We start from the raw sequence: 27,581 nt of genomic DNA, 5'->3' as shown, positions 1-27,581 counted from the left end.
GTTAGCCGGTGGAATCTTTCCAAAACAATCAAACTTTGCAGTTTCAGCTTTGTGTGTGTTGTGCCGGGTGAAGTTCTCAGTTACCTGATGAAGACTCCCTGTTCGCTCACAGATCTGATAAAGCCTCGGATGATCTGGCCCACCTTCAGCGCGTGGACAGAAAAAACTTCCGGGTCTTTTGCCGGCTTGGCTTGCGGGTTTATCCTGGACGAGCATGTCGTATTAAGATACATAATCTCTGATTAAAAAGTCACAAATGCAATGATTTGAAATGACGCCCTCTCTCACCTCGATGGACGCAGGGACAGTTGCCACTTGCCCTTCTCGTTTTCTAGGAGGTAACATCTGAGGACAGAAAATCAGGCAGGAACTTTAAACAAAGTGTGTTTCATGGAAGAGTCAAGAGGGCAGAGTCTCTTGTTGCAGCTGAGACAAGTTACAATCCTGGATATAATCCCAGGGAGTGTTGGAACCTTTCAGATCAGCTTTTCTTTTGTTTTTTTAAACATGTCCGGAATTTTCTTTGTATGAGAACTCTGCTGCAGGTCCCAAATATTTAATGAAAAGATAAATAGATGTGCATTTTCTACTTGCTTAAACAGCTTAAAATAAAGTCTATAAGTGAGAAGAAAGCAGACAACAAAGCTTTAAATTAAATGTAGTTCAAGCATTTTTTCTGCAAAAGTAAACACAGAAATTCTCCAACACGTCTCAAAGTTTAGTTTCGCAACCTTTCTTAACTCTGGGATCTGCAGCTGGCTTCATGTATTCGTCTAAGAATCACACGTTTCTGTAAAAACAATGGTCATTCAATTTCTTGTCATGTTTTCGACCTAAATGTCAGGAAATGAGCCTGAGTGAGAGGAAAAGGTCACGGCTTGCTTAAAAACGTGTGTTACTTCAGAATAATAAACAATAGGGCATCAACACTGCAATAATTCTAAAGAAAACAAGTGAAAAAACAAAAAAACTTCAGGACAAGTGATGAGGGTGAATTAGATTTTTTTTAACTGGAGCTGCAGATTGAAATAATTGTTAAAGTATAATTAGACACAATCAATGTTGATACATGAGAAAAACAGAAAGGAGATTTATCCACTGACCTGAGTATCTGATCTTTGCTGAACGCCTCCAGAGGGTTGGGCTTGTAGGCGTCAGCCAGGTCGGTGACGGCGACTGTTCCCATGCAGCCGAAGGGAAGTTTAACTAGGAGGCCGATCTGTGGCAGAACACTGGCCACCATCCCCAACGTCACGCTGCCTTTCACCAGCTTATAAACGTCTGAGAGAGAAAACAAGGTTTCACATAAAAGTTTGTGACACTTTTCTAATCGGCTGTTTGTTGACAGTCAGTAAACGCATCCTACACCATGGTTTTAGGCAGCGAGCCATTTGGCCGGTCAATTTTCGGAAAAGACGGACAAAAAAACGGCGGACGTGTTGCTCAAAGCCTCTAAAATATGTGTATGATGTCCATCACCTCTTGTGACCGTCTAATTTTGCCTAAAGCCATCTTTTTTCGCCAAAATATAGCGACTTATCGGCTTGTGTACACAACTCGCAACTGACTTCCGGTTTTGTATTACGCCCTGGAAGGAGCAACGTGATTCGTCGATTGGTACCACAATTAACACAATTTCCTCTCCCAGGATGCTGAGGAATTATACATATGCAGAATCCACACAGGTGAGACTGATTCTATGGACCTATGATCTATCTCATTTTTAATTTCAAAAATGTTGACACGTTTGGATATCTGTACATCGCTGACGTTTTTTTTATTGAAGACTGAAATATTCTTTATTATGAAAATGTTGATTTTGATATCAGTATTGACAATCATGCTTGTTCCCTCCCCAAATGAATTATGTGCGACTGTGACACACTATGGCCTTGGGACCGAGCTATAGGTGGCATGCAGATAACAAGATCCAATATTCAATTAAAAATTAATAAGAGGATAACAGAAACTATTTCAGAGTCTACAGGTGCAGGTAGAAGCAACGTGTCAACTACAGGGATGGACACCTAAAACACCAATTTCTGCCTAAAACTATGTTCTAAACTCTACATAAAACACCTGATTGTGAGATGTGTTGCTACCTGTGAGTGACAGCATGAAGCGATGAGGCTTGAAACTCAATTCCACCACTTTAGCTCGGACGGCTTGGCCCTGCCTGTACAGCTTCTCCGGGTGGCCTGCGTCCTGAAAGCATGATTCAGAAGTAAATCTTTCAAATCTGGTTTTCTGTTAAAGCCGAATCCGAAATCCTGCGACATCATGAGCTGCTTTCCACCAACGTACTTTTGCATCTTTGATCATGGCCAGCAGATCGACCGTCCCGGTCATGCTGGGATCAGTGGTGACCTCCAAACACTTCCTATCAGGATGAAACTGCAGATGGAAACAAGTTTGTGTGGGCAAATATTCAACTGACACAGGTCTCTTTTCAAAATATTAGAAAAATACTCATAATACAGAAAAAAAGTCATATGAATTAACACTAAAGTAACCGTAAGGTAGATTTTCTGTCCACACATTTCAATAACCGACTGTGTTCCTATGAAGTCGCTTTTCATTTGTAAATAAAGAAAAATGCTAAATTTGAAAAACAAGACAAAAACATACAATTCCCAAAACTCACCTTTGATACAAAGCATGTAATTTCCTCTCCGACCTTGAGGTGGCTCAGTTTTTCTTTTGTCGCTACCGATTTGAACTCACTGTTCTCCAGTTTGCTTCAGAAAGAAAAAGAAAATAGATAATTTTTCCTCTAATACACACGTTTTCCTCAGAGACTCGGCTCAGACCTCGAAAAGAGAATAATCGTTTTACAGCGGGGTTGAATATTAAGGTTTCCAAGATGCATTTAATAAAAACAAATAAATTCAGCATACACAGTTACCTGGGGATGAGGGTGAGCTCCGAGATCGTGAATTTAAATTTAGGATGGGAGAATGGTAAGAATCTGAAAGAAATGCACACAATTTTGTTTTAAACTCAATAGAAGTTATTAAAAAAATGGAAAACTCATCAGAATGACGACTCTTAAAGGCTTTACATGTCATAAAAACAGTCTGTCAGTGAGAATGGGCTACACTTGCTCATGTTTTATTGTAAATTCAGTTCATAAAAAATATACATCAGCTCCAGTTGGATGCTGGGATAAAGAATATATATATGTGCAACTGTCACAGCTGTTCACCCTATTGCATAATTCTAACTTCTCTCCATTATACAGATAATGGATAAGGTAGAAATTACCTGTGACTGGAGGCTTCCCGCCCTCCGATGACCCTGGCGGTGACCGTACTACCCACTTTCACCGAGGACGTGGGGAAGGACCCAACCCGCACGTTTTCAGGCTCCATCACCTCAGACACGTGCACGCGGCCGGAGCTGCCGTCGCCTAGCGTCAGGTGGATGCAGGTGGGCTTCACCACCTTCACCTGGGCCTGCAGGATCTCGCCGTAGCAGTAGCCTTTGGAGCCCGACTGGTTCTCCGAGCTGGTGCGCTGTCGCTGCGGCGAGCTGCGGCTCCACGCCAGCAGGGGGAGCCCCTGCAGCTCCTCGCAGGCGGCTTCCACCACTTCGACCTCCACAGTCGTTCCCACTTTGATCCTTCCGGACTCGGATAGGAAAACCTCGTTGAGGTGGCTGCGGGTTTGGATCACGGACAGCTGAGCCATGCCGTGCAGGGAAACCACGGCAAAGTCGTCGTCCACGTGCTGCACCATCGCGGCGTATTTTAACCCTTCAGTCAGCTGCAGAAGAAGCACAAAACACCAAAGTCACAACTGGAACTCACTAAAGGTGATATTGCACTTACATATAGGCTTCTAATCAAGTCGCAGTATTTTTATATTAAATATGGAAGAAACGCTCACAGATTTCTTCTTTCCCAGCAGTTTGGGATTTAAAGTAACGTGGACACAGGAAGTCCAGACGTCAACATGGAGGATCACGGCGGTGACTTTCTGTCCCTCAGTCAGATTTACACCTGAAACACACAGAGTTCATTTTACTGCAAACTGGTAGAAAAATAAAACAAAATCAATCTGTCTCTGGTCTGTGGGAGGCTGACAAGAACAGTCATTTCATTTTAATTTTATCTGTGTAAAGGGTGTGCAATAAAAAAAAACCCAAAAAAAAAAAACTACTTTAATTTGTTCTTGTCTCTTGGTTTTGTTTGAAAGTTGCACATATTCTAGATTATCATTCCGTATTTATAGGATAGACATTGACGCGCTACTGGATTCAGCCTCTTACTTTTATTGGTCATTTAAAGTGAAGAGTACTTTGTTGGTGTTTGTATTTTCTATGTTTTAAACTATGACCAGACAAACATTCATTCACTTAAAATGTTTTCAGATGTTGAAAGTACACGAAAACAGTTCAATGTCAAATAACCAAACAGTTTTTCAGTCTATGAAATGTCAAAATACAAAAAATTGAATTTACACTCAGAGTATTAAATGAAATAAAAAGAGCTTGAGAATCAGTTCTTATTTCTTTACGATAAAATATTAACATTTTAGGATTAATTTAGAGAAAACTAATCCAATTTTAGAGTAAAATAATTACATTTCTGTCACTTCCAAATGACAAAAAACTAAGAATTAATCAAGTTTCACACCAGTAATAATTCAATCTGCTCTGAAAGTAATCGGTTTATAATGGAGAAGCTTAATAAATGACTTTATTTTTGCTGCTACGAAAATAACAAAAACATTTTTATTATCATTTTTTGAATACAAGGAAACTGTAAGAAACACAAGCTGTCACATAAACTTCATTACTCTTAATGCCACTTTTACTCCCCCCATCTGTATTCCTGTTTTTGTGAATTTAATACATTGCAGACATTTATTTCTCCTTCCTTCTTTAAATCTTCGATTATGTTGGTTTACGTGTTATTTTGAACGTGTAAATACATTGTAAGTGTTGGAGCCAAAATCCTTTGTTCACTCACCCTCATGAGGAAGGGGGGGGGGGGCGAGGAGGGGGGTGAGCCACGTTTCTTTGAGAACAAAGAAACCATGTGCTCAACCCTGGAAAATTCGCCATTGATCACATGACCCCCCCCTGGGGGGCCCCCGGGTCCCCCCTCCTCTAGCTGCGGCACTGCAGCTCGACGGCAGGGGGACCCAAAATCCCGTCATCACCGGGTCACCGGCCCGGTGACGCGCAAGCCAACCCCGCGTGGATTGGCTGAACCACGGCCAACGCCGCGGGGAGCCCGGAAGACATCATAACGGTATAAATTCAGGCCCGGGAAGAGATCCAGCCTCTTCCAAAACGAAATCGCGTCAACCCAGACGCACCTTTTCGTAAGGAGACAAAGCGCCTCGTGTTAACGCACCTGGACCGGGCCTGAATTTTCTTCACCTCGCTGGACGAGCTCAAGAAAAGCGGGAATTCCCTTTATTTTTGGTTTCCCCTTCTTTTTTTCTTCCTTTTTTTTGTTTGCATCCTCCGGACCCCGAGCGCGCGCTGCAACCGCACGCTCGTCTGCAGACCGACCTGAGCATCGCTTCTTCACTCCCCCCCTCATCGCAAGAAGCTGCTGATCGCCCCTCGGATCACACTACGGGTTTCCCCTCCGTAGTCCACGTCAGGTCTCTATTTTCTGGGACGCCAGAGAACCGCCCGCGGCCACAAATCGACGGATTTCACCTGGCCACGGAAGCACGTTTCCCCCTCGTCCAACCAAGTAAGGCTTAGAGTCTGGGCAGGAATTAGAATAACGTGATATTATTATTGCTGTGTGTTTATTGTTGGTACTTGTAACTTTGGGACGCCGATCCCTGTTTCTGAGTACTTTTGTGTCTACGCGTGGACGGCCATCCACGCGAATCATCGCACGCACGCGCGAGCCTCCTCATCCTCAGCTCACGCTTCTGCTCCCAGAGTCCATATCTGCCTGAACAGCCGTTTTTGGACTCTGTACGTGTAAGCTGAGGCGGTCGCGTCAGTGTACACAGTCAGACACCCCCTCCTCTCTCCTCTCTCTCTCTCCTCTTCTCCTCTGTTTCCCTGTTCACTAACCAGCGCACGGTACGGCCGCCGCTGCCTCCAAGCGCCTCCTTTCAGTGCGTCCCTGGGACCGTGTGTAGTTCACTGCGGCTCGGATTTCTCGGCCACAAGGAATCCGGCGCGCTCCCGACGGCTACGGCCCGTGCGGAGCTCAGTGACGTCACGCTATCCCAGGCAGAGCACGCCGAGCGCCTCTGGTGACCGGGTGGGTAATCACATCGATTTCCTCGCCGGGTCGCCGAGCCGTTTGGCGCCCTCTGGTAGTCGCGTGGGTAATTGCAACCGCTCGTACCGCCATCTGGTGGTTGCATTAAGTCATCACAACTGCCCCGCGCGCCGACGCGCACCTAGTGGCCAGATCGGGTGATTACACCGGACCGCCGACGTCTACCTCCCTCTGGTGGACGTTCGTGGTCATTACCCTCTCACCAAGTCACGCCCCTTTCGCTCCACAAACCCGCACACACACACACACACATCGCTCCCCACACTCGAACACACACACACCCACTCACACACACCGCTCCCCCACACTCGAACACACACACACACACACACACACACTCACACACACACACACACACTTTATTAGCTGGCTTTGTTTTGTATTGTGTTGTTTTATGAGATCTTGCTTGATGTTTATTGATTAGATGTGATTCATAGATTGATGATTTAGGAATAGACGTTTGTTAATAAACACTTAATAGTTGAATTGAACGATTCTTGGTGGTTTTTGTGTGCTTTTCAGCGACAACTGCTGGTTGTAACAGTCAGTGCTCGGATTTACAGCCTTCCTTTCCTGCTTCAGTTAAATTGCGATTATCATTTCAATCAGAAATAATAATTTAAACATTTTAATTGAACTTTCTTTTTTAAGACTGATGTTTCGTTTAAGACCCTAACTTCAGCTGGTGCCCCGACTTTGATTAAGTAACGGTAATATTCAATTGATTAATAGTTTGAATGGTTTAAATCAATTTCAATGATTTTAACGCTTTGGGTAATTTAACACACCTAGGAGGCGTTGGCGAATGAATGCAGGTTTTCCACGGGAATAACCCGCATTGCTTTTAAATAATTTTAAGTGTTTCATCGCATTTTCTGTGGTTAATTACCCGCACTATTATTGATTGATCTGTTACCCAGTTAACCTAATCACAACTTGAATTGTCCCTAAGCTATTGTTCATTTATTTTTGTTGCAGATAGATAATTTGTATGCTTTATTAATTAATAAATTAGTCAATTTATTCAATTAATACTCAAGAGTGCTTTTAATCATTTTTAAGTGGTTTTCGTGCATCTCAGCATCCAATTATCCAGTATTATTAATTCATAAAGCGCAAGTTTATCCAATTAATAATCCTAACTGCATTTAATTCAATTTCAATGGTTTAGCTCATTCAAATAACTCATTGTATTTAATTAGTAAACCCCGACTTTACTTAATTAATTCCAACTCCTCCTTGATTACTCCCGATTGTTATTAGATAAATAACCAAACTTGTTTGATTAACAATCCATTCTAAATTACTTGCAGATCACCTTCGGTGGTCCACTCCACCGAAGTAATTCAGCCTCCCCTCAGTTATTGACTTACAAATCGCAGGTTTGTTTCATTGATAACTTGAATCATAGGTTGCTCTCCGTAATTTAATCATCACTCGTAATCAAGTACCGTTGTTCATTGATAGGTCAATAGCCATTTGTGACGCCTTCGCAGCTTGAGCTTTTCCCCGGTTACTCCAGCGAGTCGCCTCCTGTGGGTCCACAGGCGCTTCGGTAGGTCACGCCACTGACCCGCAGTTGTCAACAAAGGAGTGACCCGTCACGCCTGTTGACCGGTCGTGCCACTGGTGGACCGCCTTCGCGATTGGACCCCGTGGAGGTTCCTCCCGTCAGGCGACCCTTTTTAGCTCAAAGCTGTTGGCCGATAACTGACTATTTACTCCAATCAACCTTTATAGCTTTGCATAACTTACACTTGGTACATTACCTTAGTAATCTATTACTCCAGTAATCCATTACTTTGGTGGCCTACCGCTAGTGATCAGTAATTGTCAACCCGTAAATAACAATTTACTTCTGTTTGGCGATTCGTTTATATGTAAATTACCTCTGACAGGGTAGAACCTTCCGGTAGCCTACCACTAGGGTAATTTGCATATTCTGATCACACGCTGACCCCAACATAATGGTGCCCCGTGTGAGGGCGTTGTAAACCAGCATTGTTACGAATAACTGCACAAAATAATCCTGAATCGTTCACTTAAGGTGTAGCCGTTAACTTTATTCTCCCAGAATTGGTTTTCAAGATACACTTTTTCAGCACTGTCGAACAAAGTCACTTGTGGTGTGAAATCAGTTGTGAAGTGGTTAGTGCCTTGCTTTCCCTGCATTCTACGCATGATTAACACGCTGTGTTAAGATTTCTGACTACGATTAATAGACACTAACAATATTGCTCGCCAAGGTGTTAGACGCATCTGACTAACTTGGATAGGGTGCAGCTCGAGCAATTAACGAAACCGAGAGGTTTGTAAGACACAGGTACAGCCGTTACCTGTGCAGTAGCAAAGCTAATTTGCCGTTAACCACAGCTAACGTTGTTGACTTCGGGCGTAAATCTCAACCACTCAATGGAGGGTAAGAGTTCCCGGGCACAGGGAGCCGAGGCTCCGCCGGTGCTAACTGAGCCGGCCATACGAGACGTGGTGTCCCACCTCGTCCGTCTCTCCTTGGAGGAGAAAGCAAATCTCGAACGCTACAGCGTTGAGATTTGCGAAGAAAAGATCCGAGAGCTGGTAAGTTTTGTCAACAACCCAGGGGACAAGCCGGCACGTACAGTGCCGGACGTCCTGGGCCAGATCAGCCTGCTCTACCAGCGTAGAGCAGAGCTACAGTCAAAGGAGGCGGAGGAGCGTACGGATCGGCTGCGTCTGGACAACCAGAGGCTATCCAAGGACAACGCTCGCCTCCGACAGGAGCTGGACGCCTCCAAGGACGAGGATCAGCCTTCAGAGCCCGAGAAGCAACGGGCTCTGCCTCCTCATAAGGAGACGAAGGTCGATGAGTGCACACTAGAGAGTGAGCCTCAGATCCAGGAGTTAAAGGAAAACCTAGAAGAAGCTCAGTCGCTAATCGCGATGGGCATGGAGAGGGAAGAAAATCTCCGACACCAGCTTTACACTGCCACCCTAGGTGCGCAACGTGACCCTAATTGGGGTCGTCGTAATCTGGCTTCGCCAGAGAGGTCTGGCACTATCGACTCCTCATGCGCCACAACGCAGAGGTATGACGCCTCATATAGCTTAGATGGTGATTCTTTTCAGCCCACGCGCAGCCGCAGCACGGTGCGCTTCGACGACTCCGCCACTCCTTCCCATCTGCAGCCCCCACGCGACGCTAGCAGTCGGGAGCAGGGGTCCAGGAGGGTGCCTCTACACCCCAGTAGACCTCCCTTGTATGGCCCTAGCGGCCCCGACCCGCGTCAGACAGCAGTCCACGGGGAACTGTCGTCAGAGGACTCTGACGGCCCCAGTCCCGTGAGGGGGTGGGATGTCCGGACCCGCCAGCTCGAATCCCTCGCAAAGGACATCGAACGCTTTGACCCGAGCAACAAGGACGCGAGTATCGAGGACTACCTCCGTGAGGTTGAACGCTGCCTCCTCGACATCGCACGTCCTTCCATGCGGGAGAAGCTAAAGCTTCTCTGGAAAACAACGTCCAGAACAGTCCATGTTTTCATGGAATCCCTGCCGCCAGACACCCGAGACCGGTACTCCACCCTCTGCCAGGCTCTCCGGGAAGAGTATTCATTGTACAATGACCCTGCTTCGGCAACGTTTGGTGCATTCGCGATCACCCAACGGAAGTCTGAACCTCCAAAGGAGTATTACAGGCGCCTACGAGTGGCCTACTTCCAAGGCCGCAATGCACCGGGGTTGGAGGAAGATCACGCCTTCAAGTCTCTGTTTGTCAACAACCTCCACGACAGTGGGAGGTTCGATGTGGCTCTATTTTGCAGGACCGCCAAACCCACCATGAAGGAACTGCGCCAGCACGCGCAGATGGTGTGGGAATTGCGTCAATGCCCGGGTAAGAAGCCTGACATTGACCAGAGGGTCCTGGAAATGGAGCCAAGGGAAAACACGGATTTGAGGCTTGGGGGCGATGAGTTGCCGACACCCAGAACGAATGCTGGAGGAGGGTCTGGTACACCCTCTCCGTCTGAGCAGAAAGGCGCACAACCAAATCAAAAGGGGGGACAACAGAGCCAGAAGGGTATTCCACCGAATCAAAAGGGTGGAAAATGGGCCAGGTCAGAACAAAACTTCCAACCGAAGAAAGGGCCCGACCCGAATTCAAAGTGGAAAATGAAAGGTTCGGAAAGGGACCACGGTCGCTACAGAGCTGACCAGTTAAAGACTGAGCTACAGCAGTGGGTTCAAACCTGCATCAAAGAGGCTGTACAGAACTTGGACCTGTCCAACCAAAGGGGGCGCCACCCCCCCTCAAGGGGACGGGGACGTAGGCCCCCTCCCTCCTGACTAGAGCGGCGGCCCCGACCCACCACAAACAAGGTTTACCTTGTCGGGTGGGGGGGAGAAACAGGTGAGGCGGGAGAACGTTCAAGAACGACAGCTTCCCAGTCCACCGATTTGCCGTTCCTGACTTTCTTAGGCAATCTCGTGCACCGAGAGAACGCCAACCGCATCTACACATCCGTGGTGGTGGGAGGATGTGTAAACGCCCTCGCGCTGTTAGATTCCGGGTCCGAAATAAGCCTAATGTGTTCAGCCACCTTCGCCGAGCTTGCGAGAGCTCTGCTGTCTCTTGGAAAGCCACTGCAGGTCGAAGCTTGCAGCATTAACATCAGAAGCTTCACTCAGGACACTTCACCCATCACCCAACGCGTCTGGGTGGATGTCACTTTCCAAGAGATGTCTTTGGTGCATCCCATCTATGTCACCACGCTGGACACAGAACCATTACTCATTGGCCAAGATCTCCTTAACCGATTAGCCCCACTGATCGATTGCCGTCGCGGGTACCTTTGGGCCCAAGTACGCAACCCGACTCGAATCGGTCCAGACATGGACCCTCCCTCTTCTGACAGCATGAACGCTGCCATCGAGTCCAGAAGTTCTAATCCCATGTGTACGCCTTCCAAAGAATCTGGCTCAAACACCCCTCTTGTCATGCTCCCTGACGGCCAGCAGTCGCGGCAGTCTAGGAGCTATCAGTCTCTGAGAGAGCATCCATCATTCCTATGCGCACTGGCGAACGATGGATCTCCACTATACAATCCCCACATCGTGGGGGGGGTACACCTGAATGGGACCTTGGTCCCAGAGACACTCTTGGCTCTGTGGTCAGAGAAATCTGCCATTGATGCCGATCTTCTAAAGGATCTGTGCCAACACAACGCACTCCTTGTCCAAGTGCAGCACAGCCATCGCCTGCTTGCTGCAGGGTCGCCGCAGACACTAATCAAAGCAACTGGTGTATGTGCCCTCTCCGTGCAGATAGGGCAGAAGAAAGCCATGCACTATATGAGTGTCGTCCCGCAGCTCCGCCCTCCTTGTCACATAGGAGCGGATCTCCTTGTCAGGCTTGGAGTCCAGCTGGACGCCGTGAACCAGGTTTTGTGGTCACTGGCGAGCGCGGACACGCAGCATCTGACGACCGAGCCGGAGCAAATGGCATCCGGTCAGACGATCCCGCAGGCGTGTCACGCTGCTAGTGAGTTGGAAGCCACAATTCCAGCACGGACAGCCGGGTTCCCAATCCGTCTCGCACTGCTCAAGGGGCAGAGGATGCTTGGCCCACAAGCATTCTTTCAACCCTTACCGTGCTTTTCTGACCTTTGCCTGACAATTTGTGGCACACCCCTTCTAGAGCTAACCAACCGCTCAGCCTACCTGCTAGTCCAGAACCTGACCCACAATCCGGTTCAGGTGAATGCGGGAAAACCACTAGGCGTCTTGGTCGACAGCTCATTTCACGACTTCGAGCTCAGGGTGCCCGTCATTGGCGACCTACCTCCATCCCTCATCAGGGACGAGACACTCGACAAGGTGTTGTACACGTTCCCCACCCGCATGATCACCATTGCTCGTCACGAAGCCCTCGCACAGGAGGCAATCTGTGGTTCAACCCTCAGCACCGAAGGTGACATGATAGTGTACGCGCTGGCGACTCAACCAGAAAGTGCTGAGAACCCCGGTGGGCAGCCAGGGTCTGCACCGGAGGAACCGTACTCTGGTTTTGAGTCAGAGATTGAGCAGCAACTTGAAAAAGCAGATGCTCTCACGACACGGGAACAACGAGAAGCACTCAGAAATGTTTTCCGCGAATTTCAAGCGATCTTTGCTAGGGATGCACATGATTGTGGGGTTACAGACCTTCACCTAGTGCGCATTCCTACCGACCCAATGGCGCCACCATCCTTCGTACGCCAGTACAGAATCCCGCTGGCTGCCTATGAATCCATCCAGGAGATCCTTGACAAACTGCGAGAGAAGAACATTATCCGAGAGTGCAACTCGACGTACAACTCGCCAATCTGGCCAGTATTAAAACCCACTGGTAAATGGCGGCTTACCATCGACTATCGCCCGCTGAACAAACAGGTTCCTCTTTCTCGCTGGCCCATGATCCACCTGGATCAGGAGCTGGCCAAAGTAAAAGGTGCTCGTTTCTTTTCCACAGTCGACGTGGCAAATGGATTTTGGACCATGAAAGTGGATCCATCTGACCAGTACAAACTTGCTTTTTCCTTTGGCAACCGCCAGTACACCTGGAACCGGTGCCCATTCGGCTACTCAAACTCACCATCTGAGTTCAACATCTTCCTCCACAAAGCGATGAGTGACGCCGCCGCCCGAGGCAACCTCATCTATGTGGATGACATCCTCATGAGAAGCTGCACCTTTGAGGAGCATTTAGCCGAGATAAGACACGTCTTGAACCAGCTCCTGGCGGCAGGCGCCAAACTGGCACTTCGCAAAGGTCAGTGGTGCCGTACCAGGGTTGAATACGTGGGGTTAACAGTTGGCGCTGACGGAATCGAACCCCAAGCGGGGAGGATTCGCGCCATCCAAGACATCAAAGCCCCAACTAATGTGTCAGAACTGAGGAGCTTTCTTGGGGTCTGCAACTACTCCCGTCAATTCATCGAGGATTATGCGGACATTGCCAGACCCCTCACAGAACTCCTCCGCAAAGACAAGGCCTTTGAGTGGGGAGCCCCCCAAGAACAATCCTTCCGCCTCATGAAGGAGAAACTCTGCGTGGCACCCTGTCTGGCGTACCCAGATAAGGACAAAGAGTTCCTCCTTGAGGCAGGGTTCTCTGCTCAATGCCTGAGCGCGGCTCTGGCACAGAAGTACGACACAGACAAGAGAGTCGTGGCCTACGCCAGCCGACCTCTTAGCAGTGTAGAGATTAAGTTCTCCGACTGTGAGAAATCTCTCCTCGCCACCGTCTGGGCTGTGGAGCACTTCCGCAGCTACATTGGGGGTCAGAAGGTGACAATCGAAACCTGCCATCAACCAGTCTCTTTCCTGAACAGCCAACGTCTCAGGGAAGGACGCGTGTCCAACAGCCGCATCGCGGCCTGGATGATGGCACTCCAAGGTTATGACATCGAGGTTAAATACGCACAAAACCACAAAATGGCTTTGGGCCAAGGTCTGGCTGCGTGCCAACATTGTGACTGTGAGGGACAGTCCAACATCCAACCTCTCCAAGTCAAGACACAGACCCTCCCTTCCAATCATCATTACCATGATGAAAACATCTGTGACGGCATGCCGAAAGTCTATGTCGATGGTTGCTCTTTCCACCACGACAGCCAAATGAGGGCAGGCGTGGGCATTGTTTGGGTCGGCAGAAGCGAGGTGCCTGATCACTTCCAGCTGGGTCCGAAAACCAGTCAGTACGCCGAAATCGCAGCAGTGGTCATCGCCCTCCAGCAAGCAGCTGGGCAATCCATCAGACAACTGGTGATTTGTTCTGATTCGAACTATGCCCGCCATAGCTTCATTTCGCACTTCCCCACGTGGAAAGCGAATGGCATGAAGAATGCCCGGAACAAAGACGTCAAACACGCCGAGCTGTTTTTGACATGTGACCAGCTCGTCACTGACAAGGGAATGACTGTGTACTGGAAAAAGGTCAAGGGTCATTCCCAAGTTGAAGGACCCGACAAAGCTGGGAATGATGAGGCTGATCGCTTAGCCAAGCTGGGGGCAGAACAGGGTAGGCCTTGGGAATTCCGACACGAGTGGCTCCCTCCTCAACCGTGTGGGGTCAACGCTATCACCCGCAGGCAAGCGCGAGAGAGGCAAGAGGGTGCCGACGCTGACGCACAGACACTTCACCTCGGACGCAAGCCAAGTGATGCAGACCTGATCGCGATGCAGGAACAAGACCCCGTGCTCGTGATTGTCCGACAGCTGGTGGAGGACCTGTACACGGACGGGACCCCACAAGCTCCAGCGGGCAGCCCAACCGAACTGAAAGCCTTCTTCCGCGAGCTGCCACACCTGACGCTAGAGAAGGGCTTGTTGGTTCACACTAAAGGCCAGGGTCCCACCCGTTGGGTGGTTCCCACCGACCACAGGGGAATCATGTTAGCACACGCACATGATTTACCGGTGGGTGGCCACCGCGGCTCCCACGCAACCCTCCAAACCCTCCAGCAGGTGGCATACTGGCCCACCATGGCCCATGACACCAAACTATACGTCCAGAGCTGCCTAGTTTGCTGCCAGTTCCAACCGTCACAACCACTGAACCGAGCCCCACTCCAAAGGAGGGGGGTCACTTTCCCGTGGTCGCACCTGCAAGTAGACTGGGTCGGACCTGTCCCCAAGTCCGCCAGAGGTAACAAATACCTCCTCACAGTCACTTGCTCCTTCACCAAGTGGGTCGAGTGCCTCCCAGCACCCAACGACACAGCCACCACGACCGCTGTGCTCCTTCTGAACCACGTGTTCAGCCGCTGGGGACTTCCCCTTTCCATCGACTCCGACAGAGGTACTCACTTCACGTCCCAAGTCATGACAAACCTGTACCACATCTTAGGAGTGGAGGTAAAATTCCATCTGGCATACCACCCCCAGTCATCTGGTCAAGTTGAACGGGCCAACCGTACCATCACGCACATGCTCAGGAAGTATGTCAGCAGCAATGGTAAGGATTGGGACGTGAAACTCCCCCTGGTGCTCATGGCCATTCGGTCCACCCCGCACCGCTCCACAGGAGTCACTCCCTTTGAGATGATGACCGGCAGGGAAATGACCCTTCCACTCCACTTGTTGTACCACCCCGAAGATGTCAGTGTGGCCACAGCCTACACTGCACATCAATACGTGACCGATTTGCGGGAACACCTTAAAACCACCTTCTCCTGGGCCCAAGGAAACTTGGAAGCCAGCGCTCAGGGGGCAAAGGCCTACTATGATCGCGCTGCATCCCCAAAGGAGTACCAGGTGGGCGACAAGGTGTTCTACTTCAAATATGCTCATCCCGCAGGGACCTCAAGGAAGTTCCTCCCGAGGTGGTCGGGCCCGTTTGAAATCGTGGGGAAACTGTCACCGGTGGCTTACCGGATCAGGATCCCAAAGCCAAGACAACCCCCGGTATACAAATGGGTCCATGCAAATCAGATCAAACCATTCAAGCCATTCAGTCTCCCGGGCCGAGAGGTTGAAACCCCTCCAAGCGAGGGGGGAGAACTTCTCGGCCAAGACCAATAACAAGCTCACTAGTAGGGCCTGGCAACTTGCATGCAAATAACACCCTGCATGCACTAACCCTGCTACCACCATCCACTCCCCAATAGTGATCACATCTCTCCGCTTCATCTGTTCCAGGATGGATCTCCCTTGGATTTTTGGCATCCTGCTCAGCCTCCGAGTCACCTCATCCATGGTGATAGTTGAACCAGGCCCCCCAACGGGCATCATCCTTCAGGGGTCGCCTGGACTTCTCATCACCCGGTGCGGCTTATACACCCAGAGGTTCTACGTGCGCCTAGACCCCTGGGATGTATACCGCAACCACATCCGCAAGCCCCCCCAGCTGACTGAGGGAAGGCTAAGCGGAATCCAGACCACCGACACCATCGAGCATGCGAAACAGGCAACGGTTCACATGCTTGAACAGTTGGACAAATTCATGGTCACTGAGAAAGACCTCAGCGACGGTAAGCGACCCAAGCGGTTCCTCGGTGCACTGCTCTCCGCAGCAGCAGGCATCGGCTCGCTGTTCTCGATTGGCCTCTCCGCAGCCAACTCGGTCAGCCTGAAGGCCCTTCAGAGACATGTCGGGGAACTCGAAGAAGAAATGCCGGAAATCCAACAGAGACTCCTAATACAGAGTGAACAGTTACAAGGCTTGACCAAAACGGTTCAGGGAACCATACTCACTGTAAACTTGCATTCTGCTTTAATCAATAACACCTTGCATGCCTTAACAACCTTGTCAAGTATCGTCAGTGAGGACATAACGTATGTGCGAATAGTCAGGGATCTTATGCAAGATCTCCTTAGAGAAGTCAGTTCCTCCGTGAGTAGCCTCAGTACCGGGAAGATCCCCACGTACTTAGTTCCACTAACACTGGTTGAACAGATTCTCAAGACCACTACCACCACTGTTGTACAACCTTCACAGGTACATCTGGCATATAGTCTCGGCAGTGCTATTCCGATCTCTGTGAACCCACAGAACCTAGAGTTAGGATTTATCCTAAACCTACCAATCATTGAAAAGCAGAATGTGTACCGTTTAAAAACCGTATTGAATGTGGGATTCTGGGAGGGTAACACACACGTACACCTCCGAACGCCACCCACACTCGCCTACCACGACGACAACCCCTCACTCTACCTGGTCCCCAATCTCAGCATGTGCACAAACACCAAAGACATTCACTGGATCTGTCCCAGCAACCCTTTCATTAGAGATGTCACCAACTATCTATGTGGGCTGAGGGCAGACGCCCCGGAGCAGAAATGTCAAGGTAGTTTGTCCATCAAAGATGAAGGAACCGAGACCAGAGTAGAGAGAGCAGGTAGTCGATGGCTCGTCAACACACCTCATTCTGAAGCGACCATGTCCTACGACCGCCATGATATAGCCACCAAGCTCACCCTGCCCAATCAAACAATATTCCTCAATGTCCCACCAGGGGCTACAGTACACATTGACGACATAATCCTCCATCATCTCGATGCCGACCGACACGAGGTGGAGATTGAGATGATGGATGCATTCGTCGGGCACAATTTCACAATTGATGCCACCCTCCAAAGCCAGCTTCTGGCTGAGGGAACCAAATTGATTAAATTCAATTTAAAGCCCACAGGGCTCTCAGCCACTTTCCCTAGGCGGGCAGGTGGACACCCATACCAAGACCATCCCATCAGCATGGCAGCGCTCGGAATGTTGCTCAGTGGCTGGATCATCACGGCCGTAGTGGCGTACGCGATGTACAAGTACATCCAGAAACTACAGGCCCGACTGGATTCCCTGACCCTGGTCTCGCCACGTTTTGTGGGCCCATCCACAAACACACAATAGGCCAGCCCTCACCCAACCAAGAGGTGAAGGCACGGCCTACTAACCCTTTTCCTAACCACCCGTTCCCTTCCTATTTCTCACTCTCCTGTCCCTTTCCTACCTCTTTCATGTTCACTGGTGACGACCCTTAAGAAATGAAATGTATGTGTGCTTAGATAGTTAGAATAGAAATAGTAAGTCTGCCCAGACTAGCCTTAGCCTGCCCAGACTAGCCCAGCCTGCTCAGGAAATAACCTCACATGTGAACTGGTGGACAGAGAAGGACAGTATGTTTCACAGGACATGGGGACGTTCACAGATTCTATGGATTGTTCGGCCCAGGTTTGCTCCAAAGACTGTGACCTGCATCCCACTCTTCGGAACAAAGGGGGGATGTTGGAGCCAAAATCCTTTGTTCACTCACCCTCATGAGGAAGGGGGGGGGGGCGAGGAGGGGGGTGAGCCACGTTTCTTTGAGAACAAAGAAACCATGTGCTCAACCCTGGAAAATTCGCCATTGATCACATGACCCCCCCCTGGGGGGCCCCCGGGTCCCCCCTCCTCTAGCTGCGGCACTGCAGCTCGACGGCAGGGGGACCCAAAATCCCGTCATCACCGGGTCACCGGCCCGGTGACGCGCAAGCCAACCCCGCGTGGATTGGCTGAACCACGGCCAACGCCGCGGGGAGCCCGGAAGACATCATAACGGTATAAATTCAGGCCCGGGAAGAGATCCAGCCTCTTCCAAAACGAAATCGCGTCAACCCAGACGCACCTTTTCGTAAGGAGACAAAGCGCCTCGTGTTAACGCACCTGGACCGGGCCTGAATTTTCTTCACCTCGCTGGACGAGCTCAAGAAAAGCGGGAATTCCCTTTATTTTTGGTTTCCCCTTCTTTTTTTCTTCCTTTTTTTTGTTTGCATCCTCCGGACCCCGAGCGCGCGCTGCAACCGCACGCTCGTCTGCAGACCGACCTGAGCATCGCTTCTTCACTCCCCCCCTCATCGCAAGAAGCTGCTGATCGCCCCTCGGATCACACTACGGGTTTCCCCTCCGTAGTCCACGTCAGGTCTCTATTTTCTGGGACGCCAGAGAACCGCCCGCGGCCACAAATCGACGGATTTCACCTGGCCACGGAAGCACGTTTCCCCCTCGTCCAACCAAGTAAGGCTTAGAGTCTGGGCAGGAATTAGAATAACGTGATATTATTATTGCTGTGTGTTTATTGTTGGTACTTGTAACTTTGGGACGCCGATCCCTGTTTCTGAGTACTTTTGTGTCTACGCGTGGACGGCCATCCACGCGAATCATCGCACGCACGCGCGAGCCTCCTCATCCTCAGCTCACGCTTCTGCTCCCAGAGTCCATATCTGCCTGAACAGCCGTTTTTGGACTCTGTACGTGTAAGCTGAGGCGGTCGCGTCAGTGTACACAGTCAGACACCCCCTCCTCTCTCCTCTCTCTCTCTCCTCTTCTCCTCTGTTTCCCTGTTCACTAACCAGCGCACGGTACGGCCGCCGCTGCCTCCAAGCGCCTCCTTTCAGTGCGTCCCTGGGACCGTGTGTAGTTCACTGCGGCTCGGATTTCTCGGCCACAAGGAATCCGGCGCGCTCCCGACGGCTACGGCCCGTGCGGAGCTCAGTGACGTCACGCTATCCCAGGCAGAGCACGCCGAGCGCCTCTGGTGACCGGGTGGGTAATCACATCGATTTCCTCGCCGGGTCGCCGAGCCGTTTGGCGCCCTCTGGTAGTCGCGTGGGTAATTGCAACCGCTCGTACCGCCATCTGGTGGTTGCATTAAGTCATCACAACTGCCCCGCGCGCCGACGCGCACCTAGTGGCCAGATCGGGTGATTACACCGGACCGCCGACGTCTACCTCCCTCTGGTGGACGTTCGTGGTCATTACCCTCTCACCAAGTCACGCCCCTTTCGCTCCACAAACCCGCACACACACACACACACATCGCTCCCCACACTCGAACACACACACACCCACTCACACACACCGCTCCCCCACACTCGAACACACACACACACACACACACACACTCACACACACACACACACACTTTATTAGCTGGCTTTGTTTTGTATTGTGTTGTTTTATGAGATCTTGCTTGATGTTTATTGATTAGATGTGATTCATAGATTGATGATTTAGGAATAGACGTTTGTTAATAAACACTTAATAGTTGAATTGAACGATTCTTGGTGGTTTTTGTGTGCTTTTCAGCGACAACTGCTGGTTGTAACAGTCAGTGCTCGGATTTACAGCCTTCCTTTCCTGCTTCAGTTAAATTGCGATTATCATTTCAATCAGAAATAATAATTTAAACATTTTAATTGAACTTTCTTTTTTAAGACTGATGTTTCGTTTAAGACCCTAACTTCAGCTGGTGCCCCGACTTTGATTAAGTAACGGTAATATTCAATTGATTAATAGTTTGAATGGTTTAAATCAATTTCAATGATTTTAACGCTTTGGGTAATTTAACACACCTAGGAGGCGTTGGCGAATGAATGCAGGTTTTCCACGGGAATAACCCGCATTGCTTTTAAATAATTTTAAGTGTTTCATCGCATTTTCTGTGGTTAATTACCCGCACTATTATTGATTGATCTGTTACCCAGTTAACCTAATCACAACTTGAATTGTCCCTAAGCTATTGTTCATTTATTTTTGTTGCAGATAGATAATTTGTATGCTTTATTAATTAATAAATTAGTCAATTTATTCAATTAATACTCAAGAGTGCTTTTAATCATTTTTAAGTGGTTTTCGTGCATCTCAGCATCCAATTATCCAGTATTATTAATTCATAAAGCGCAAGTTTATCCAATTAATAATCCTAACTGCATTTAATTCAATTTCAATGGTTTAGCTCATTCAAATAACTCATTGTATTTAATTAGTAAACCCCGACTTTACTTAATTAATTCCAACTCCTCCTTGATTACTCCCGATTGTTATTAGATAAATAACCAAACTTGTTTGATTAACAATCCATTCTAAATTACTTGCAGATCACCTTCGGTGGTCCACTCCACCGAAGTAATTCAGCCTCCCCTCAGTTATTGACTTACAAATCGCAGGTTTGTTTCATTGATAACTTGAATCATAGGTTGCTCTCCGTAATTTAATCATCACTCGTAATCAAGTACCGTTGTTCATTGATAGGTCAATAGCCATTTGTGACGCCTTCGCAGCTTGAGCTTTTCCCCGGTTACTCCAGCGAGTCGCCTCCTGTGGGTCCACAGGCGCTTCGGTAGGTCACGCCACTGACCCGCAGTTGTCAACAAAGGAGTGACCCGTCACGCCTGTTGACCGGTCGTGCCACTGGTGGACCGCCTTCGCGATTGGACCCCGTGGAGGTTCCTCCCGTCAGGCGACCCTTTTTAGCTCAAAGCTGTTGGCCGATAACTGACTATTTACTCCAATCAACCTTTATAGCTTTGCATAACTTACACTTGGTACATTACCTTAGTAATCTATTACTCCAGTAATCCATTACTTTGGTGGCCTACCGCTAGTGATCAGTAATTGTCAACCCGTAAATAACAATTTACTTCTGTTTGGCGATTCGTTTATATGTAAATTACCTCTGACAGGGTAGAACCTTCCGGTAGCCTACCACTAGGGTAATTTGCATATTCTGATCACACGCTGACCCCAACATAAGTATTTCAGTGTAGTTTGTTTGTTTGTTGGTGCGTTTCATGTTACTCACCCATCATATCGTGCTTGCTGGCCTGGATCGTGGCTCCGGTCAGGTCATCGGATTTGAACGTGGCGCCGCCGTCCTTCACGCCGTCCACAGTCAGCTTCAGCCTCTGAGCCACGCACAGAGCCGCCAGGGCAGGGCGAAGGTCGCCGTCATCTACAGAACGAAGGCACACGTAGGGCTCGTTTGTAAAATGATGATTAATGGGAGACAGGAAGGAAGTTTACAGGTCGATAAGTTGAGTTCAGTTTATGGTTAATAAGTTAATGGTTAAAAATATATGCTGTTGCACCAAGTCATTTCTTTTTTTATATATATGTTTTGTTAAAGAACATTGCAATGATTGGATTATTTTAATAAAGACCATTTAAAAGAATTTACCCTGTGTAACAGCAGCTGCAGACTTTATATAAAGACCTGCAGTATTTCCAGCACAGGGAAGTCAAACACATTTCAGTTCAGAGGCCAGAAGCAGCTGTGTTAGTTGTGCAGATTCAGACGTTTAATGACCCGATACTTTCATCACCATATTTTCAAAGGACTTTTTCTTCTCCCGACAGCCACCGCAGAGATAAACGAGCCCCTCCGTACCTCTTCCCGCCAACATTTCAGAGACGGATCTCCTCTCCCGCAGACCGTGGATCAGCCTCATCTGGGCGTCGCCCTCCGGAGACGTGATCTCCGCGATTTTCAGCGTGACCAGGAAGCGGCGCTTCTCCTCATCCAGATTGGTCACCTTAGCGACGACGGTCTGCCCGAGCTGGAAGGCGAGCGCCGTGTCGCTGAGGAACTTGTCGGTCATGGCCTTGAAGGGAAACCAGAACAGAGAGATAATCAACACATGCAGACAAACAGAAGACTCTCGGCTTTATAAGGCAAAACTTGTCTCACCGATTTGGGCGCGAGTCCTACGAGGCCGTACGGGAACTCCACGAAGATGCCGTACGACATGATGTTCTTGATCCAGCCGACCAGCTGAAGTCCGACGGAGATCTCGGAGAAGTCCTTGGCGACCACTCCTTCCTCTAAAGACCAACGTATCGCCGGCTTCTTGGTGAGAGACTGTAAATAAAGCAGCTAAGGAAACGACACTCTTCACATCTGACAGATTTCTCCCCTCCAGAAGGACGTTGTTCAGCTCAAACTTTTCTTCAGTGGTTCTTGAAGATGAAATGAACATCAGACCTGTGAAATCGTTAAAACTCAGATGAGGATACGATATTGTGTTTGTTTTTGTTGAAGCAGATGAGGTTTGTGATGAGGTCTCCTTCCTGCAGGCTCTCCAGCAGCAATGGGCAGTTGGACAGGTGATCGGAGAGGTGCATTGTGGATAGCGTGGCACGGATCTTGTCGGGTAGGATGGACACCTCCAGACCGTTGGCAGACTTCTTCAGCACCTTCGCCTCCAGACTCTGAATCACGTGAACGACGCGGAACATCAGAGACAACCGGCAGATGGAGGCGAAAACACAGCCGAGGATTTCCTCTTACCTTTCCCACCTCACAGTCAAACTGAGGCTGCGCCGCTTCTTCGCTTTGTTCTTCAAACACCGCTTTGAACGACAGCACCATTTTGGCCTTGTCGGGGTCGCACTGGAGAACCTTCGCCTTCAACACCTGGAAAACAACAGAAACTCATCAGAACCCGAAGCAAAGAAATTCTAAACAATCACAAACCCCAATGGAGCAGAAATGAGAAGCAGGTAAAGCAATATCCTTTTAACTACATTTGAAATAGTGTAAACTGTATTGGCTCTCTAATTACAGGATAATTAAATGCATTGCAACCCTTTGAGTTCATTAGATATACAAAATGACTAAAGAAAGCTGTGCATACAAATACTAATCTTTACGATCGTCCAGCCACAAAACTCCCCGGAATGTTAAACAGTTAAAAGCACAATAATATTGAGGGTGAACGTTAAAGAGATCTTGAAAAAAATGTGGCAAAGCTTTCACTTATTGTAATTTGTAACAAATGCAGGCACCTTGAATGTGACCACAGTCACAAGAAGATGGAAGTGAAAATTAACCAAATTCCTTCATGTTGATTTAATAAACTTACCTTGGAAACAGTTCGCTTCTTTTTTTATTACATTTATAGCCATTAATCAAAAATAATCTTATGTTGGTAAATCTTAGTCATAATTTAGTCGCGAGGACGAATTCTCCAAACGACAACGTTACATTTCCTCACGTCTTCCTGGCCTCACCTGTCCCACGTAGAAGACGCCCTCCGGGGAGATGATGGGCTCGGTGCTCAGCTCGCTGAGCGGCACCAGGCCCTTGACGTTGTTGTAGAAGCGAATGATGCAGCCAAAGTTTTTGATGCACACGATGAAGCCGTGCGACACGCGGCCGGGCCGGGCGTCCGCGTAGCTGAGGAACGGAGTCAGGGGGCTTTCAATCAGGGCCTTCTTCCTGGTGAGGTACAGCTTCTTGTTCTCCGGCTCCACCGACAAGACCTGAAGGCACAGCAACGTAATCAGACACTGGACTTGAGCTTTTCAGAGAATCGATGGCATCGAACTGTTCAGCGCTTTGCATTCCACAGGAATGAACTGACCCGACATTTGAGCTTCATGCCCACGACGTACTTCTTCTCCGGGTTCTTCAGAACGATGTCTGAAAGGTGTGTCCGAGGGACGAGACCTTTAATGTGGTCGGACAGATGCACCAGCATCCCCTGAGTCAGCAGGACCGACACCGTGCCCTGAGCGGAACAAACAAAAGGAGGAAATAATTATAGAAATGTCTGTTAGAGTAGGGGTGTTGAATACGTTTTAGTTCAGGTGCCATATTCAGCCCAATTTCATCTGAAAATGCTGGTATTTTCACAAAAAACAAAGAATTACTGAAGAAAATGAATCCAATCTTAACATAGAGCCCATTTTTATGAAACCTTCTGCTGCAAAATACGGTGAAATGTCGTTATAAGTTCTTCTGTAGCTGTTGAGTTATGCATGTTTTTTTTACAAGCTCAGCCAGACAGCATGACTTTGAGGTTTCATGGCTTTCATGGCAGCATCACTCATGTCTCTGCTCGGGGCTTCAGTGTTGTGAAAAAAAAAAAAAAAAAAAAAGTTTTCTTAAAATTTTTCCAATTTGCTTGACGGTCGATTGAGGCAGATTCGAGCCTCTTGTGGGACAGTTTTGACCCACATGATTCATGTTTGTATTAGACGCTATTTCCCTGTATTAATCCATCGTTAATCATTAGTACAGTTCTCTACATCTATGAGGAGTTTGCACGTTCTTGTGGGATAGTCCAGCTTCTTTCCACAAACTAAAGACTTAACTGGTGACTAAAACAAGCGTGTCTGATCTAACATGGATAGATCCTGCTCTTTCCCTACTGTAACTTCGGATGGTTTAACACACCAACTTGGATAAAGCAGGCAAAGATTATGAGGGAGATTTTGGTCAAAGACGCACATTAATATGACCAATCAATGTACTGACGTTACTGTCTCCAGACCTGCTGAGAAATGTCAGGCTAGTTATATAATTATTTATAATAACAGAAGCTGTCACAAACTCATTTTAGAATTTGTTTGTTTCTTCCATTTACTGTCACACTTCAAGTACAGAGTCATGGTGAGCTCCAGCTCACCATGACCCCCCCCCCCCCCCCCCCACACACACACACACACTCACCTCTACAACCTGGCCGGCCTGCAGGTCATGGTATCTGTAAAATGGCTTCTCGATCACACTCCTGAAATCAGACCAGGACAAGGTTGTTAGGGATAAAATCAAATCAGGTCGTCGTTACACTTCAAACATATGTGGATGAGACACTACTTACATGCGTAGCGAAACAAAGTGAACTTGGTCCATGGGGCTGAAGTCCAGGATCCTGCAGGTGTGCTCGGGCCTGGCAAACACTTTGGCCTCATTCAGTTCATCTTTTGGCTCTTTCAGATGGTTTTTCTGTCAAAACAGAGGAAAAAAATGCTATCAAAACCAGACTGAAGCCCTGCAATACTTCTAAAAACCTTGTCATGGCCCGTCATTCCAGTTTTAATGAAAATAAAAAATAAAAAATAAAGATGGACTCACATGCACGAAGGCCGGAGTGTTGTCCGGAAGCTCCAGCGTGGCTCCAGACATGTGGTGCATAGCGGTCATCTTGCAGTCTTTCACCACCTCGCCGATCCGGTCTCCTCCAGCCGGAGTGGGTTCGACTGAGGCGCCGGGCTGAGTGAGGAAGCTGCGCAGGCTCAGTCCCACCAGACGGGCGGTCGGCTCCACATACAGCACCCGCGCTCGCACCTGTGCAAGAGCAGGTCAAATACGGAGAGAAGTCAAGAGTACGAACGTAAAGTGAAGTCAGAACGTCGAGGTATGAAGACTGACGCAGTTAACAGGTTCCCATGAGGCTTACCTGAAGTCCCTCAGGGTAGCTGGACGCTTGTTGTGGCTCCATGTGAAGGAAGTCCACCTGTCCACTGAAGGAGGACAGAAAGTCCAGGACGAGGCCATGCTTCGTCACCTAAACGGAGGAAATTGTTTTTGAGCGCAAAGAGGGAAGGTTAAAGGTCAAACACTCAATCTGGACAACAAATCAGGGCGGGAATCTGGGTGTAATTGTGGAGACAGACCTGAAATTAAACATCCACATTCAGACAATAACAAATCCGGCTCACTAACGTCTGACAAATATTGCAAGAATGAAAGGGTTTCTGACCGAATGCGATTCAGAAATACTTGTTCATGCATTTATTTTCAGCAGGCTGGATTATTGTAATGTTTACAGGTCTCAGTAAACAAATCTGTTCAGACAGCTGCAGAGTTGTCACCAACACAAAGATGGCGGAGCACATTACCGCTGAGCTTCAATCTCTGCACTGGCTGCCTGTGCGTCAAAAGATCCACTTCAAAATCTGACTTCTGCTCTATAAAGTTTTAAACGGAGCTTTATAGACTAGAAGAACTCTTTTGAATTAACCTTAAATGGTCTTAAATACAACGCAGATTTGCTAGTGGAACATGAAACATCCAGACCCCCTGAGGTCCTCAGGAAGAGGTTTACTAAATGTTTCAGAGTCAGAAGAAACAAGGTAAAGCAGTTTTCTAGTTTCTACACTCCTCACCTGTGGAACAAACGTCCTGCAGACACACTTCTTCTGTATTAGGACTTAAAACACTATTATCAGCTCAGGTCCTCTATTAAACAATCGTTTTTACTAATTTCATTACGTTCATCTTGATAAAGTTCTGAATTTATTTGCTCTAAAATTCTATGCTGTCCTTAATTACCTTGCTTTAATATATGTTTTTTCATTTCTTTAAGCACTGTCAATTGCCTCGTGTCTGAATGTTGCTACATAAATGTATTTGCTTCGTCTGTTATGTCACATCTTATCATGTTAAGTCATAACAATGAAAATGGCGTTTGCTGAGCGTGTCTGGAGAAAACGTGCGGGGGTGCGTGTGTGTGTGTGTGTGTGTGTGTGTGTGTGTGTGTGTGTGTGTGTGTGTGTGCGTTCTTCTACCTTTTTGATGGTCGCGTTGACCAGAAGGCCGGGCAGGAGGTTGGTGAGGTTCCAGCCCTGACTGGTTTCAGCACAAGCCTCCGCGATGGCGGCCGGGTTGATGGAGAGTTGAACCACACGTCCATCGTTTTTCACTGCGTCGATCTGACAGGTCACACATTGACCCGCATTCAGCTCTGGAAACATGAAGAACACGCACAGATCAGAGTCACACCCTGAATTTCTCGTATTTTTACGCCAATTATATCTTTCAAACCTTCAGGATTGTTGTGTTTCGCCGTCACGGCCGTCTTCAGCAGGAACGCTTTCGTTCCACTCAGGCCAATGTCAACCACATAGCCGTGATCTTCGACGCTCTCCACACAGCCGCTCAAGACCTGAACCGCACAGTTAAGTGGTTGGAAATTAAATTTTGAACTTTGAATAAAATAAATGATGGAATAAAGCTCAACTTGTTTCTCTCTCACCATTCCAGCTTTTAAGGAGCTTGACGCCAGACCCTTGTTGACCAGTTTGGGATTGATTGACAGCTGGATGCTCATCGATCCACCTTTAGCAACATCCAACTTGGCAACCACACACCTGAGCAGCATGCCGACGTGGAAAAGGTGTTGAAGAGAATACATCTCCTGTTCAGAGAAGAGTGGACAAAGACTCATGTTGTACTCTAAAGCAGGTATAATCACCCCGATGACAAACTTGGAGCCAAATTAATATTAATATTTAATTTATAAGACCAGAAAATTAACCCAA

The 27,581-nt window shown here is 48.2% G+C and overlaps 1 protein-coding gene across 2 annotated transcripts in view; it reads right to left on the bottom strand.

The window, feature by feature from the left end:
- pdcd11 (programmed cell death 11) overlaps positions 1-27,581 on the bottom strand; it is a 35,787-nt gene that overhangs the window by 5,324 nt on the left and 2,882 nt on the right. For both annotated transcript variants that reach the window (XM_080462859.1, XM_080462860.1), the window contains exons 5-27: positions 27,296-27,457; positions 27,085-27,205; positions 26,829-27,004; positions 25,718-25,825; positions 25,393-25,605; positions 25,139-25,263; positions 24,988-25,048; positions 23,897-24,043; positions 23,544-23,795; positions 22,822-22,947; positions 22,548-22,742; positions 22,222-22,392; positions 21,922-22,135; positions 21,337-21,486; positions 3,888-4,000; positions 3,265-3,764; positions 2,906-2,968; positions 2,645-2,738; positions 2,305-2,394; positions 2,103-2,205; positions 1,104-1,281; positions 289-345; positions 85-204 (exon numbers count right to left, since the gene is read on the bottom strand). In XM_080462859.1, the coding sequence (XP_080318985.1) occupies positions 85-204; positions 289-345; positions 1,104-1,281; positions 2,103-2,205; positions 2,305-2,394; positions 2,645-2,738; positions 2,906-2,968; positions 3,265-3,764; positions 3,888-4,000; positions 21,337-21,486; positions 21,922-22,135; positions 22,222-22,392; positions 22,548-22,742; positions 22,822-22,947; positions 23,544-23,795; positions 23,897-24,043; positions 24,988-25,048; positions 25,139-25,263; positions 25,393-25,605; positions 25,718-25,825; positions 26,829-27,004; positions 27,085-27,205; positions 27,296-27,457 (3,539 nt within the window). The remainder of the gene's footprint in view (positions 1-84; positions 205-288; positions 346-1,103; positions 1,282-2,102; positions 2,206-2,304; positions 2,395-2,644; positions 2,739-2,905; positions 2,969-3,264; positions 3,765-3,887; positions 4,001-21,336; positions 21,487-21,921; positions 22,136-22,221; positions 22,393-22,547; positions 22,743-22,821; positions 22,948-23,543; positions 23,796-23,896; positions 24,044-24,987; positions 25,049-25,138; positions 25,264-25,392; positions 25,606-25,717; positions 25,826-26,828; positions 27,005-27,084; positions 27,206-27,295; positions 27,458-27,581) is intronic.

The sequence above is a fragment of the Lipophrys pholis genome (genome assembly GCF_963383615.2).
Source record: "Lipophrys pholis genome assembly, chromosome: 5".
Lineage (NCBI taxonomy): Eukaryota > Metazoa > Chordata > Actinopteri > Blenniiformes > Blenniidae > Lipophrys > Lipophrys pholis.
This window is presented reverse-complemented; position numbering and strand designations above follow the sequence as displayed.